The 15,382-nt window shown below is 38.0% G+C and overlaps 1 protein-coding gene across 4 annotated transcripts in view; it reads right to left on the bottom strand.

The window, feature by feature from the left end:
• Nucleotides 1-15,382, bottom strand: part of capn3b (calpain 3b) — a 31,175-nt gene that overhangs the window by 9,520 nt on the left and 6,273 nt on the right. For 3 of the 4 annotated variants that reach the window (XR_009648096.1, XR_009648095.1, XM_060866135.1), the window contains exons 2-18: nucleotides 11,328-11,397; nucleotides 8,255-8,373; nucleotides 8,008-8,141; nucleotides 7,705-7,873; nucleotides 7,000-7,083; nucleotides 4,150-4,313; nucleotides 3,567-3,727; nucleotides 3,006-3,178; nucleotides 2,815-2,826; nucleotides 1,665-1,873; nucleotides 1,545-1,581; nucleotides 1,409-1,435; nucleotides 928-996; nucleotides 775-832; nucleotides 620-684; nucleotides 428-496; nucleotides 194-272 (exon numbers count right to left, since the gene is read on the bottom strand). Coding sequence is in view for 1 of the 4 variants with exons in the window: in XM_060866135.1 (XP_060722118.1) it covers nucleotides 194-272; nucleotides 428-496; nucleotides 620-684; nucleotides 775-832; nucleotides 928-996; nucleotides 1,409-1,435; nucleotides 1,545-1,581; nucleotides 1,665-1,873; nucleotides 2,815-2,826; nucleotides 3,006-3,178; nucleotides 3,567-3,727; nucleotides 4,150-4,313; nucleotides 7,000-7,083; nucleotides 7,705-7,873; nucleotides 8,008-8,141; nucleotides 8,255-8,373; nucleotides 11,328-11,397 (1,699 nt within the window). In the remaining 3 variants the exon portion in view is untranslated. Of the gene's footprint in view, nucleotides 1-193; nucleotides 273-427; nucleotides 497-619; nucleotides 685-774; nucleotides 833-927; nucleotides 997-1,408; nucleotides 1,436-1,544; nucleotides 1,582-1,664; nucleotides 1,874-2,814; nucleotides 2,827-3,005; nucleotides 3,179-3,566; nucleotides 3,728-4,149; nucleotides 4,314-6,999; nucleotides 7,084-7,704; nucleotides 7,874-8,007; nucleotides 8,142-8,254; nucleotides 8,374-11,327; nucleotides 11,398-15,382 lie in introns of those variants that run through there. The other variant, XR_009648097.1, reaches the window with a different exon arrangement.

Below are 15,382 nucleotides of genomic sequence, written 5' to 3'. Positions count from 1 at the left end.
CATGTTGTCATAGCTCATGGGATGATATTATTATCATAATATAAGGTAAGACATATAGAAGATATTATCTTATAAATTAGATCATATAGTATATATAAATCCAGCAGAAGTCTGTAAAAACGATGGTGCTACCACCAGCATGCTTCACTGTACATTCAGTGGACATCGTGTTTATTGTGTGTGAGACGTGTACCTGCGTCAGCAACAGCGTTTCTCATCTCAAAGCTGCTAATGGTGCCGCTTTTGTCTGTGTCATAGCGAGTGAAGATTGTCTGCAGGCAAAATGTGACTCATTGGTAAAGGAAATAAATGAAAAAATAAATAAAAAAGAAAAAGAAAGAAAGAGTAAGACTTGTTTGTAAAGTGCTATTTTTTTTGCAGTATGATGTTTTACTGTAGAATTTTAAAGCAGGTTCCTTCCACTTACCTTCCACCATTTGATTTTGTTCCACAGGTGCTTGAACTCCTGCAGGTTTAATCTTCCCGATCCGTCAGTCTTTCACAGCTCAGGTCAAGGTCTTAAATCTCTCTCTTTCTTCATTCTGCTCCTAATGATCGTTCCTCAGATGTTTCTCTATAACAAGCTGAAGCCATGCATAAAAATGAACTTGAAGGATACATCCATGAGCGCTATCATGCTTCTGCAGCTGTCCAGACTGAATCCTTGGGCTTTCAGCTGTTTCTCTGATAAACAGATTAGAACATGAACAGAAAAGTCAACAACGTTATTCAGGGAAGTTTCATTTTTTATGTTTTCCTGATTTGATGTCTCACGTTGGCTCACTGCTTTGTTGAGGACAATTATCAGCTCTTTGGCGTTGATCTGCATGTCCTGAGAGAGAAATCCACGAGGATGGTGTGAGTATAAAAGCAGAGTCCACTACTATGATGAGATGACACACACACACTAGATATGTTTGACCTCACATCTCCAGAAATCTGCTGAAAAATGGCCCGGAACTGTTTCTCCTCCTCTGTCTCGTCATCCTCGATGAGCTGAAAGTTAAAAAAAAAAGTGTTTACATAGAAAGAAGAAAGAAAGGAAGGAAGGAAGGAAGGAAGAAAGAAAGAAAGTACAGTATGTGAAGAAAGAAATAAGGTACGTGAAGAAAAAAGAAGAAATGCGAAAAAAGAAAGACGGTATGTAAAGAAAGAAAAAATTAATGTAAAGAAAGAAAGAAAGAAGGAAAGAATGCGACTATTATTTAAACATGTGGTGATTAGTAAACAGGATTATTATAAAAGTTCTAGATATTTGTTTGATTTTCTTTTGTTAAATTATTTCTTTTAAACATTGAACATTTTTCTGTATTTCTTTGCTAGGGTCATTTTACAGTATTTGCTTTAATTCATACAGAAGCATCTAATAAAATAACACACACTGATTTGTGACATCAAAATGCCTCACCTTTATTTTCTTCTTTTCATTTTCCAACTGTTAAAGAAAAAAAAAGCTGATTAAAAAGATGACGTGCAGGTTTATTGTAAAGGAAACGTAGGTTTAGGTTTCTGAGAGATGGAGATGGATCTAAATAATAACTAACCAAACACGGCTCCGCCTCGATCACTGCACCCATCAGCCTGAGAGAAATCATGAAGATATCATGACCTGACACTAAATAACACACCTTCTGAATCTTCTCTTACGTTACTTTGACACTCACTCCGATGTGCTCTTCTTCTCAGAGAAAACCCTGAGAAGAAAGTCGGACTCTTTGTGAGGTTCGAAGGTGGACGGGATGATGGCGTACTCTCCGGGACGCAGACAGAAACGCTCCGTCACCTCCCGCAGGTTGATGTAGGATTTGCAGCGAGCCTTGGAAGCGTTGTACAGGAAGAAGTCTTTGGGAAGGTGCTGCTTGTTGCCGTGCATCTGTAGGTTGGCGAAACAGACCAGAGAAGATGGAGATGATTAAAGGAGAAGAAGGAAAATGCAGAAATCTTTGAGTGCCTTTTTCTTTTTCTCTAGGAACCGACTTACTGAATATTCGGTTGAGTTTTAGTATGTTAGCATTTGTAATAAATAAAAGAAGTTACACTTTCTGTGTCATGTTTTATAAAAATAAATCACTGCTTGTTAATATACAAAATAAAAGTAGAATCTGGGTTACAGGACATTGTTAATTTCCACAAGCAGAAATTTGTGAGGAAGGGAGGAAGGAAGGGAGGAAGATTAAAGAAAGGAAAGAAGACTGAAGGAAGACTGAAGGAAGGAAGGGAGGAAGGAAGGAAGGAAGGAAGGAAGGAAGGCGGAAAGGGAGGAAGGAAGGAAAAAATGAAGGAAGGAAGGATGGAAGGAAGAGTGAAGGAAGATAGGGAGGGAAAGAAGGAAGGAAGGAAGGAAGGAAGGAAGGAAGGAGAGGGAAAGAAAAAGGAAGGAAGGGTGAAGAAAAGAAGGAAGGAAGGGTGAAGGAAGAAAGAAAGGCAGGAAGGGTGAAGGAAGGAAGGAAGAGTAAGAAAGGAAGGAAGGAAGGAAGGAAGGAAGGAAGGAAGAAAGGGAAGAAGGAAGGAAGAGTGAAGGAAGGAAGAAAAATCAAAGGTCAGTAAGAAGGAGTTAAAGAAGAGAGAAAAGGGAATGAAGGAAGGAAGGAAGGAAGGAAGGAAGGAAGGAATGAAGGAATAGAAAGGAATAAGGAAGGAAGGAAGACAGAAATGAAATAACAAGACAAATAGAAATGGTAGAAACAAATGAAATGATGGGAGGAAACAACAGGAGTGAAACAATGAGAGTGAGTGCGAGTGTGTGCGAGTGCAGGAGATGTGTTGTGAGACTCAGGAGATAAACGACATCCTGTCACACAGTCGTAGTCGTACCTCCTTCGGAACCTGAGACAGAGATTAGAGAAATTAAACACAGGAAATAACATCAGTGACACTGAAATATTTTATCTTCAATAGATATTTATTTCCTCATGATCATCAGCACAGTAAACCGTCCAGTTCCACATCACATAATGTCATTAAGCTCTATCAGAAGGCGTGTTGGTAAATTTAGTTCAGTTTACCTCGTAGATGGCGAAGCCGATGGCGTGCAGCATGGCTCCTGAGTGACTCTCTCTCCTCCTGCCCTTTTGCATGAGTGCCACCACCACGGTGCAGCCCTTTTTCCCGTCATCCTGCTCCTCGTCGTCCTCCTCGGTGAGACGCAGCCGATACTGAGGGTTTGTCCAAAAGGTGTCTGGGACACGACGGACAAAGAAGACATCAGTCTCATCGAGATACCAATATGTTTAGGAACATCTCTAAATCAATTGGAAATAAATCACGTTAATTGTATTAATATCAGAGCAGTAATGAACTATCAAGGTCGGAAATTGTTCTATAACATGTAACCATAAACAGATAAAAAATTCTTTATTAGTTCTTTAATAAATAATATTTGTAATCTTTGGCAAATAACAAACGGTGCTCATAAAGGGTCATAAAATTACTTCAAGCCACATTGTCATTGACAATTTTCCGATAACAGCATGACCTGGTGTGATTATTCCTTACATAACATCTGCCCTCTTTCTGATGTTGTTGTGTATAATAATGCTTTTAATTTATTTCAGTCGTCGCTCTACCTGGGTAATTCCTGCAGCCGCCCGCAGAGCAGCCTCTCACCCAGCGGCCCTCGTTCACAGATACAGTCCATTTGAGCAGTTGGTCATCCTGCAGCGTGTCAGGAGTCAGATTACAGATCTCAAGCTTGGTGAAGGTTTTCTGGAACTCTTCAAAATACATCCTGACGGAGGAGCGAGCCAAAGAACGATTAAGATGATTGAAAGAAGCTTGCCATTAAATTCCATATTGTATTTGAATAATCTTGGTTTAGTATTTTGCAGTGCTACTGCGTACATGCTGTTCCACATATACACATATTCCACATATACACCTTTACTGTTTTTCGACTCAGACGCTACTCGCTCCATCTGTAACGTATGTAAGAACTTCTAAATCTTTCTATCTACCAAAAAAACTCTACTTCAAATACTTCCTTTCAAACAGAGTTCCTAATAAGCAGGGTTTCTATTGTTCTATCAATAGAGAGGAAATGTATTGAAAATACAGTATGTATACTTGTTCCTGGTTATGACACATACGAGTCAGATGGATAAGTTAAAAGGAAAAAATTGTTGAAGTATTCCTTTAAGCTAAAGGACTAACCAAAACTCTCCTTGCCCAACAGGCTGAAGTTTCTGTTTTTCTTGCTCAGAAGTCGCAAGTTTTGTCCAGTCGTTAGACTTGCAAGATGGTGGAGGAGCAACACCCCATGGGTCACGGACACGGACCAGGCGGATACGAGTATCCCTGCCGTCCTGCTGTTTACCCTGCAAATACAACGCAACTATTTAAAAGTTATCGACATCTTGTTCGATAAGAAGCTTTACTTACTAATTCATGGGACAGCCGACGCAAACATTTTTGCCCTATCCAATGTTAATATTTGAACAACTGACTGTCTAGGGATAGGTTTGGATTAAATTAAGATTACATTGTTCACAGGTAAACCTACTATTAGCATGTGCCTAATAGTTATGTTAAGTTATGTTAAGTTATGGTTATGGGTGGGCCACATTTGTGGATAGCCTAGCTTTAGGAGTTGCATATGGTAGGAGGTTGGCAAAAATTTTGGTTGCGTTTAAGGTAAGGGAATGGGTATATATACATATACAGGGAGTGCAGAATTATTAGGCAAATGAGTATTTTGACCACATCATCCTCTTTATGCATGTTGTCTTACTCCAAGCTGTATAGGCTCGAAAGCCTACAACCAATTAAGCATATTAGGTGATGTGCATCTCTGTAATGAGAAGGGGTGTGGTCTAATGACATCTACACCCTATATCAGGTGTGCATAATTATTAGGCAACTTCCTTTCCTTTGGCAAAATGGGTCAAAAGAAGGACTTGACAGGCTCCGAAAAGTCAAAAATAGTGAGATATCTTGCAGAGGGATGCAGCACTCTTAAAATTGCCAAGCTTCTGAAGCGTGATCATCGAACAATCAAGCGTTTCATTCAAAATAGTCAACAGGGTCGCAAGAAGCGTGTGGAAAAACCAAGGCGCAAAATAACTGCCCATGAACTGAGAAAAGTCAAGCGTGCAGCTGCCAAGATGCCACTTGCCACCAGTTTTGCCATATTTCAGAGCTGCAACATCACTGGAGTGCCCAAAAGCACAAGGTGTGCAATACTCAGAGACATGGCCAAGGTAAGAAAGGCTGAAAAACGACCACCACTGAACAAGACACACAAGCTGAAACGTCAAGACTGGGCCAAGAAATATCTGAAGACTGATTTTTCTAAGGTTTTATGGACTGATGAAATGAGAGTGAGTCTTGATGGGCCAGATGGATGGGCTCGTGGCTGGATCGGTAAAGGGCAGAGAGCTCCAGTCCGACTGAGACGCCAGCAAGGTGGAGGTGGAGTACTGGTTTGGGCTGGTATCATCAAAGATGAGCTTGTGGGGCCTTTTCGGGTTGAGGATGGGGTCAAGCTCAACTCCCAGTCCTACTGCCAGTTTCTGGAAGACACCTTCTTCAAGCAGTGGTACAGGAAGAAGTCTGCATCCTTCAAGAAAAACATGATTTTCATGCAGGACAATGCTCCATCACACGCGTCCAAGTACTCCACAGCGTGGCTGGCAAGAAAGGGTCTAAAAGAAGAAAAACTAATGACATGGCCTCCTTGTTCACCTGATCTGAACCCCATAGAGAACCTGTGGTCCATCATCAAATGTGAGATTTACAAGGAGGGAAAACAGTACACCTCTCTGAAGAGTGTCTGGGAGGCTGTGGTTGCTGCTGCACGCAATGTTGACGGTGAACAGATCAAAACACTGACAGAATCCATGGATGGCAGGCTTTTGAGTGTCCTTGCAAAGAAAGGTGGCTATATTGGTCACTGATTTGTTTTTGTTTTGTTTTTGAATGTCAGAAATGTATATTAGTGAATGTTGAGATGTAATATTGGTTTCACTGGTGAAAATAAATAATTGAAATGGGTATATATTTGTTTTTTGTTAAGTTGCCTAATAATTATGCACAGTAATAGTCACCTGCACACACAGATATCCTCCTAAAATAGCTAAAACTACAAACAAACTAAAAACTACTTCCAAAAATATTCAGCTTTGCTATTAATGAGTTTTTTGGGTTCATTGAGAACATGGTTGTTGTTCAATAATAAAATTAATCCTCAAAAATACAACTTCCCTAATAATTCTGCACTCCCTGTATATATAATAAAAATATAATTATCAAAAGGGGAATCTCTTGAAATTATGAGGTGACTGATAACCAAAAAGCTCTGGATTGTAATCACTGACAATCATTATGTAGCTCTAGATCAACACAACCCCATGTTTCTGCAATCTATGGTGCCAGGGAAAGATACCATCGAAGTCTTTGGAGCTCTGTTCGTGGCTGAAATGAAATCTCAGCCACTGGCGCTCATTTTGATCAATCGACTATTTTCAATTTCAATTATTAAGTCCCCATGTTATAGACCTGCCCACTTTGCCATCTTACCTTACTCATACTCGAAAGACATCAATCAGTACTCTGCCACTACTACTGGTAGTTTAAAGCTGTTATAACATAAATATTGTCTCACAGAACCCAAATAATATACTTAAACATTTTTGGATAGTGTGTAAACTGCCAGAGGTCTATTCTATACATACTGGCATTGATAACAGCATGATGGTAAGAATCTCTTCATATTTAATTCTATGGTTGGGCTAAAGTTAGGGTTGGTCTTGGGTTAGAAAAGAGTGGCAGTTAAGTTTGGTTTGAGGTTGATTTTGGGGCAGAAATAAGGTTGGACTAAGGTTAAGACTGGGCTAGGAATATAGTAGCTGCACATTAGGGGTAACTTGATGCCTTGTTCCTCCATTTAACATTTTCAAGATCCATATGTCTGTTTGGGGTCTGTAAATCCCCAAAGAAAGCTGAACTAGAATTAAAGATGAGTGGTATAGATGACATGATTTGATTATCACATAGTCAACTTACCTGCTCAACACCAGTAACTGAGTAAGCATGGCCTCTCATTAGACCCGTAGATGTTTTGGTCTCACTAGCAGTTGGTACCAAAGCCTGAAAACATAGAAGCAGAAAATTAAAATTGTAGATTTAAAAACAAATAATGTGCTAATTTAATTAAAAAAAGGATTCTTATTATTTGCTAGATTGTTAACCCTGGATTTATGTGGACCTGTTGCCCTCCACTTGCTATTATTCATTCATTCATTCATCTTCTACCGCTTATCTGAACTACCTCGGGTCACGGGGTGCCTGTGCCTATCTCAGGTGTCATTGGGCATCAAGGCAGGATACACCCTGGACGGAGTGCCAACCCATCGCAGGGCACACACACGCTCTCATTCACTCACGCAATCACACACTAGGGACAATTTTTCCAGAGATGCCAATCAACCTACCATGCATGTCTTTGGACTGGGGGAGGAAACCGGAGTACCTGGAGGAAACCCCCGAGGCACGGGGAGAACATGCAAACTCCACACACACAAGGTGGAGGCAGGAATCGAACCCCGACCCTGGAGGTGTGAGGCGAACGTGCTAACCACTAAGCCACCGTGCCCCCCCCACTTGCTGTTAGTTATTTGGAAACCCTGGATATGCCAACGCATTAAACATTTATGTAAACATATCCACTTCTAGAAAGGTCTTATTGTAACTAACATGAAATGGACTTACATCTATAGAGCAACCCATAAGAGAACCTCTTTCCAAGGCCTTTCTCATGATGTTGTATATTTCTTTTGGTGCATCTGTAATCTCATAATATTCTGTTACTCCTCCGGTGAAGTCTTCCATGGCCTCCAATGTATTTCCACCTTTTAGAGCCTCATAGGAGCCGTGGAGCCTGGGACCAAACAGAGAAAATCCTAGCTGCTCCTTATGCATTACACTAGTCTTAAAACCTGCTAGACCATAATGTATATTTATTCGTCTGTAAAATCTGCTGTAAATATTATGTGCATGTGATTCAAAACTCACTTGGCATAAGCTTTCTCCAGAAGCGCACTCCAGAACTCATTTTTATTCCCAGACCGAGTAAACACCAAACGATTTTTATGTGTGGGAAGTCTATCATCCACAAGGACGTCCACCCACTCACCATAGCGCCAGAACTATAGAGTGAAAGAGTGATTTAGAAATCGATTATAAAAAGTTACCTACTTGTATCTTAAAATATGCCTTTTCATTGCAGGAAAACAGCATCATGGTGCAAGATCCCCCTCACCTGGAAATGGAAAATGCCAGCATAGTTCTCAGTGAAGCTCTGGTCTGGTGGGACAACTCGATACCGAAGGTTTTCATTCAGGGTCAGACAGGCAATTGCAGCCAGGAGCCAGCAATCGCCTACAAAATTTAGAAAATAAAATGACAGATTGTATGGATATACATGAAAAAAACAAATTATTTATGTAAGCTTACATCCAGAAAATGAAACAACTAATTTAATGCACCATTTATTGGTTGTATATCATTTATGAAAGAGAATCTACAGAGGTAACCATGTTGAAAGGAATGGTTTAGACTTTTTGATCCTGGATATCAAAAAGAAAGGAAGTACGCATGTATGATATGTATACCTAATTTACTGTGCTGTACTCGACCAAACTCCATAGCTTGATGCTTTAAACTGTTTATGGTATGGATTGTTTGATGTTGCTTGTATGTGGTGTGAAGGTTATCCCAGACCTAATCCTGGTCCTATATTCCAGCTTCTCATGGGGAATCTCCAAATGTTCCCAAGCCTATGGAAACTAAGTCAATGAAATATGTCTCCATGTCCATGTTTCCACCAGATCCTTGTTGGTCCCTGATGAGGTGCTGACATTTTTGCAGGTGATACTTGAGTTAAGTGCAATAAAATGTCTGAGGTTTTATTGTTCCTTGAAATGGTTTGAAAGGTACGGAAGCGTATTGCATTCACTTGAGGAAAAAAATCTACTCTGTTTTTCTGAATTAACGAGTTAATTATCTGAGAATTATGAGATAATTTTTCATGAATAAAAAAAAATCTACTCTGTTTTTCTGAATTAACGAGTTAATTATCTCAGAATTATGAGATAATTTTTCATGAATAAAAAGTTTTTTGCTCTGTTTTTCTGAATTAACGACTTAATTATCTCAAAATTATGAGATACATTTTTTTTGAAAAACATTTTTTTCACTCTGTTTTTCTGAATTAATGTGTTAATTATCTCAGAATTATGAGATCATTTTTCATAAAAAAAAAAAAAATAATTGTTCTCTTTTTCTGAATTAATGAGATCCCTCAAAATCCTGCCAGGAGCTCTATTTTAGGTGGATTGCATGGAAGTATGTCCCGCCTTTCAAGTTTAATCCGGCTTTATTTTACTTTAATTAACTAATGCGATAATTAACTCATTAATTCAGAAAAACAGAGTAGATTTTTTTTCCTCAAGTGAATGCAATACGCTTCTGTAGAAAGGCAACCAGTTTGCGTTAATTTAATTTACATTTGGTAAACTTTCAGGTTTATTTGATCAAAACTATATTTGGCATGTGTTCAGAAACTCCCTAAAACACCCTGCATAGTAATACAGAACAATTCTCATTTATGGCCTATGGTGATTATGCTGCCTTGGATTAAGCCTTGAATGAAATTTACAGGACATCTATGCCTAATAACTGAGCTATATTTGCCCAGGTTGATATATGACTTGAGCACAGGGTCTAATAGGTTCTTGCTCATCAGTCAACAAGCTGAAAATGGATGCTCATGGCTGAGGTTACAGAATCCTCCCCATGCGTTTCCCCACAACCATTTTCAGTTTTGTCAGCCTGCCTGACATTGGCTTGTCATATCACTGGATCCCATGGCTAATAGATCTGGTGACACAGACCACGTCCTGATATCCTTAGGCTATGGGGTCATAAGGGACAGAATTTTTTGCTGCTCTCTCTCTCACTCTTACTCATTCCCACCTGGCCTTGGGAAGTGCTGTCAGCTGTGTGTGTCTATCAAAGGTTATGTTGTGGGAACTAGTCACAGACAGTAAGTGTATACTTCCCATTTTCAGTTTCTTTGCTGTCTTTAGTCAAAATTCTTTAAACAGTTGGAACCTTGAAAACCAAAAGTTTTTACATAACTGGAATCCCAATTAAAGACAATGTATTGAGCAATATCTTGGGTTAAAACAATTAATATGTAATATTAATTAGGAATATGCTACTTTTTTCAATATAGTATCTTAAATGGATTCCTTGGTGGCCCAGAGGCTTGGAACCCATGCTTTCACTACCACAACTCTAGTTTGATTCCTCTGCAGAGAACCAACCCAACCACTGGCGGTTGTACAAGCCAATTATCCTTAAATATCCCAAGTGGAAGTCACCCCTTTCAGTCACAATCCTAGTCTTGATATACTATTAGCTATGGCATCAAAACAAGAGATCACATAGTATTTATTGACATTACTCCTGCTACCTACTGTAGCACATAGCTAGCCAGCTACTAAAGGAAATGTATTCAAACTAACATTTGTCACAGGTCAACTAGAGTGGGATTTCAGTCCTGGCATCTTGATATACAGTACATGCATTATCATTTTCAGGCATTTACCCAGGAAGCAAATTGGTGTTTCCATGCTAATCTCTTTTATGAGCACAGAACACTGGATATATTCAGTATTTTGTTTTGAGCTATCAAAGGTTATAAGCCAGTCGTTAGCTTTTGCAGTGTAACATTAGTACATTTTATCGTTCCTACTTCTATGCTGGATTTCTCATTAATTTGATTTTGAACATTTTTAACAACCTCAATATTCTATCAAAATAAAGAAAAGATATAGCTTACTCATTATATTAACTGTTACACTGCATGCCTATATAATTACTCTTAGCTTGAAGGCTAGATACCAAGGGCATGCTGTGCATGCAACATTTATCTATTGTTATTGTTCTCTTCAAAAAGGCCATCTTGGATGAGATAAGGAACTGATTGCTAAGTTTAGCAAATGTCAGAGACATAAAGACGCCACTTTGAGTCGCATGTCTAACCGAGAGAGACTCACACCAGACATAATCTGTGCTTAATTAAATTATATATATATATAGTCTATGTGATAAACAGTACAGTTGGGGCTGTGCTGCTATAGGGAAATAATCAACAACAGAATGGAGTGATACAATGGTGTTATTATGCTGTGATTATCCATAGGGAACTGAGGGCAGCAGGCTTTATGATAATTTGATAATGTGATAATATATAATTATATAATATGATAATTAAAAAAGAGCAGAGATTTTCTAGATGAATTATTTAACTCAGATTAATCACTCACCCAAGTCTCCCTGGCAAATATCCGTCCTGTTTGCGCCTCCGACAATGAACTGTGGATTGTCACAAATTTCCTTTGAAGAAAAACGACAGGTTTGCATTAATACATATTCAACAGTATTACATGTTGAAGAGTTCTGCATGTAATAGCTAGCTGCTAATTGGATGAAATGGATCCACATTCAGTTGACCTGAACTTTACGAATGCTGTATTAAAGCATCTGCTTCCAAAAAAAGGGAACAGTTTAATGTTTGATCAGAGCAATTTCCTGAATAAAGTTATCAGTGTGTGTGGTGTGATACACTGTGGACCTTGGTATTGGTTTGTTATTTGAGTTTTGTTCATGTAATGTCTCTAAAACAGCATAACTCCATCTTACTCCTATTAACCTCTACAAATTCAGGCTTTATGACTGGTTTTAGATAAACCGAGTCTTGCTGAACTCTTGAAGCGGTATGACCCATCCTGTGCACTTGAATGAGCTCAGGCAGGTCTACTGTAAGTCCTAAAGAACAGGCACATCTCAAGCAGTGGAAATTGTTTTTCTTCATCATAATCCCTCATTTTTGGAGTAGTGTTTCTGGGAACATCAGAAAAACCAGCTCGGTAGATGTTTTTAAATCAAAAGGATTCTCCAATCTTAAATATTTCCTCTTGTTACATATTAAATATATTTTTATGAGTTTTAGGAATTCACAATTCATTTGTTTTTGTATCATAATTAAGCAATTTCAGTCTTATAAATTTGATCCACATATAAATCACTCACATTATTATTTCACGCATAATTTTAGCATCATTCTTCCAGACCTACTTCATCAACCCTGACACCCTTCCCCTGGTTAGATGGTCCCTATGGATTGCATGTACAGTGTATGTACATATGCTGACGTTCTATTTATATATATACACACGTGCAATATCTGTGGAATGAAGATTAACTGCTAAGCATGTGTGACAGAGAGACACCATCAGTGGAGTGACTCGTTTTTAGAAAGGTGGAAATGCAATGTGGGAAAATAAATCAAAGGAATGGTGAATTAAATGATAAAGCATAGATTACATAATGAGAAGTTTACATGATGGTGTTTACATTCTGACTTGTTTTGTACTCTTGACTTGATTGCGTTTTTCTTACACGACGTGGTCGTATGTTCCGCTAGTTATAAAAAATATGTTATTTTTCTTCGCAGAAAGATTACATCATAGTATAAGTAGACGGATTAGGACGAATCAGTTGTGATGTTCATATTCTCTGGCTTATTAATCACACACCTTAATACAATCACGGTCCATTCGATCACATGCTAATGACTTAGTATGTAGTTTCTGGTTCATATCTCTTGCTGAAGTATCGTTGTTTGTACATCACCTCACCTTTGAACATAGATAGATCAGAGACGGGGGACTCGAGTCATATGACTTGACTCGAGTCAGACTTAAGCCACAAATTTGAGACTTGTGACTTGCTTGACAAATATTAAAAAAGACTCAACTTGACTTTGACTTGACACTCATGACTTGAGACTTGACTCGGACCTGAGTTAAATGACTCAGAGATAGGGGACTCGAGTCATATGACTTGACTCGAGTCAGACTTAAGCCGCAAATTTGAGACTTGTGACTTGCTTGACAAATATTAAAAAAGACTCAACTTGACTTTGACTTGACACTCATGACTTGAGACTTGCCTCGGACCTAAGTTAAATGACTCAGAGATAGGGGACTCGAGTCATATGACTTGACTCGAGTCAGACTTAAGTCGCAAATTTGAGACTTGTATCTTGCTTGACAAATATTAAAAAAGACTCGACTTGACTTTGACTTGACACTCATGACTTGAGACTTGTCTCGGACTTGAGTTAAATGATTTAGAGATGGGGACTCAACTAGACTCGAGTCAGACTTAGGTCGAAAATTTGAGACTTGAGACTTGCTTAACAAATATTTAAAAAAGACTCGACTTGACTTTGACTTGACATTCATGACTTCAGACGTACTTGTGACTTGCACATGTGTGACTTACTCACACCTCTGAGATAGACAGTAGATAGATGACCATGACTCTGCGTAAAACTTTGGAATTGTTTGCGTTTGGATTAATAAAGAAAACTAACCTGCATCTGTCTGAACCTTCTGTACCTGATATTTAGAGATTTACAGAGATTCAAAATTCATGTATCATGCAAAAAATCAAAAGAATCTGAATATGGGTATAAATAACAAGTGTGAAAGGGTAAACACTGGCTCACTGTCTTTACTCTTCCCACCATTATGGCAGCTCACATTACTCTGTATGCGTGCCGTTACGGACATCGGCTCATGTTGCACACATTCTGGACATACGTATATGTGTGACAGCTCACTGTCTTCTCCCTAAGTGCAATTTAATCTAATATTTTTTCCAAGTGCGATAACTGTGACACATTATTCAGCATTCGCCTACGATTTAGCTTATAACATCAATATTACTAATTCTAATTCTTTCTACATTTCAGCTGTGAATACTGCCACAACCTCAAGAACATTTGGTTAGAATGAACTCATTTCTTTTGTTTAACTTCAATTGTCAAATGCAACTTAAAGTAATCCATTGTCTTGAGTAGCAGGTGAACTTCTGTTTCATTTTCTTTTACCGTGTCATCATACAGACGCCGGTAGCTTTTTATTTCTACTTTGAAGCACTTATTTATCATTTCTATTTGCATTTGTATATTTCTGCTTTGTGTTTTTTATTAATTATTAATCTTTAAAAACATCTACAGGCTGGCTTACAATAAAGGGATCAGATCTTTATCGTATTTCATGTTTGTTATTCATATTGTTCGCTTTCTTTCTTTCTTTCTTTCTTTCTTTCTTTCTTTCTTTCTTTCTCATACACACATGCTCTTTCTATTTATGCTCTTTCTTTCTTTCTTTCTTTCTTTCCTTCATTTTTTCTTTCTTTCTTCCTTTCTTTCTTTCTTTCTTTCTTTCTTTCTTTCTTTCTTTCTTTCTTTCTTTCTTTCTCTCTCTCTGTCTCTCTCTCTCTCTCTCTCTCTCTCTCTCTCTCTCTCTCATACACATATGTTCTCTCTACTTATGCTCTTTCTTTCTTTCTTTCTTTCTTTTTTTCTTTCTTTCTTCCTTTTTTCTTCCTTTCTTTCTTTCTCCCCTCTCTTTCTCTGAGACGTGGAGTGTTAGATTTGTCATAGCTACACTAGCAAACTTTATGGAGATACCTTGTTGTTACATAAAAAAATATATATATTCAAGATTCAAGAATATTACAGTTTTTTACAATCGCTGACAGATTTTTCAATACAAACTCCTAGTTTTCCTAAACTCTTAACGCACCAACAGACCTAAAACACACAATTGGCAAAACGGTTAATTTCATGCCCAAAATCACACATTGTAAACTAAACCCCAACACTAATTTTCAAAATACAATAATAAACTAACACAATACACTATGTCTAACAAAACACTGCAAACATGTTTCAAAATCAAATAATTATTCAAAACACTAACACATGTTCTCTTCCAACAGGAACATTTAGTCAATCATAACACGACAAAAAACACTATCATCAGCTGAAATTACAGAAACTACATTATTTTATGTGTCAGGTCTGCCCTTATACAATAGACAGTATATTGTATTGATCATAGATTGTGTTTTGCACTGTAGTTTCTTTTGATGCCTCTCTACATTTTTGTTTTGTTGGGTTTGGTAAATAAATGCATTTTGTTTCTTTTGCTGCAGAAATTCAATACAAAAAATGAATGACCATCTCAGAGTAGCTTTATAAAATGTACAGTTTATGTAAAAAAAATACAGACACAGAATTGCTACAGTAAAGACTTTATTTGCAAAAGGACATTACTGCAAGATATACAAACAGAAAAAGCACCGGAATTATAATAAAAAACAAAGTAATCTTCTAATCTGCTCGGTCTTCTGCATTTGGCCACATGTTCTCATCCACATCACACCTGATATCTTCTCTGGCAAGGCATTGTGGGAAGAATCTTTTGGCATTCCTTATCCCACCCCTGGCAGTGTTCAGCTTTGA

This window comes from Tachysurus vachellii, chromosome 3 (genome assembly GCF_030014155.1).
Source record: "Tachysurus vachellii isolate PV-2020 chromosome 3, HZAU_Pvac_v1, whole genome shotgun sequence".
Classification (NCBI taxonomy): domain Eukaryota; kingdom Metazoa; phylum Chordata; class Actinopteri; order Siluriformes; family Bagridae; genus Tachysurus; species Tachysurus vachellii.
Note: the sequence above shows the minus strand (reverse complement) of the source record. Positions and strands in the feature narration are given on the sequence as shown.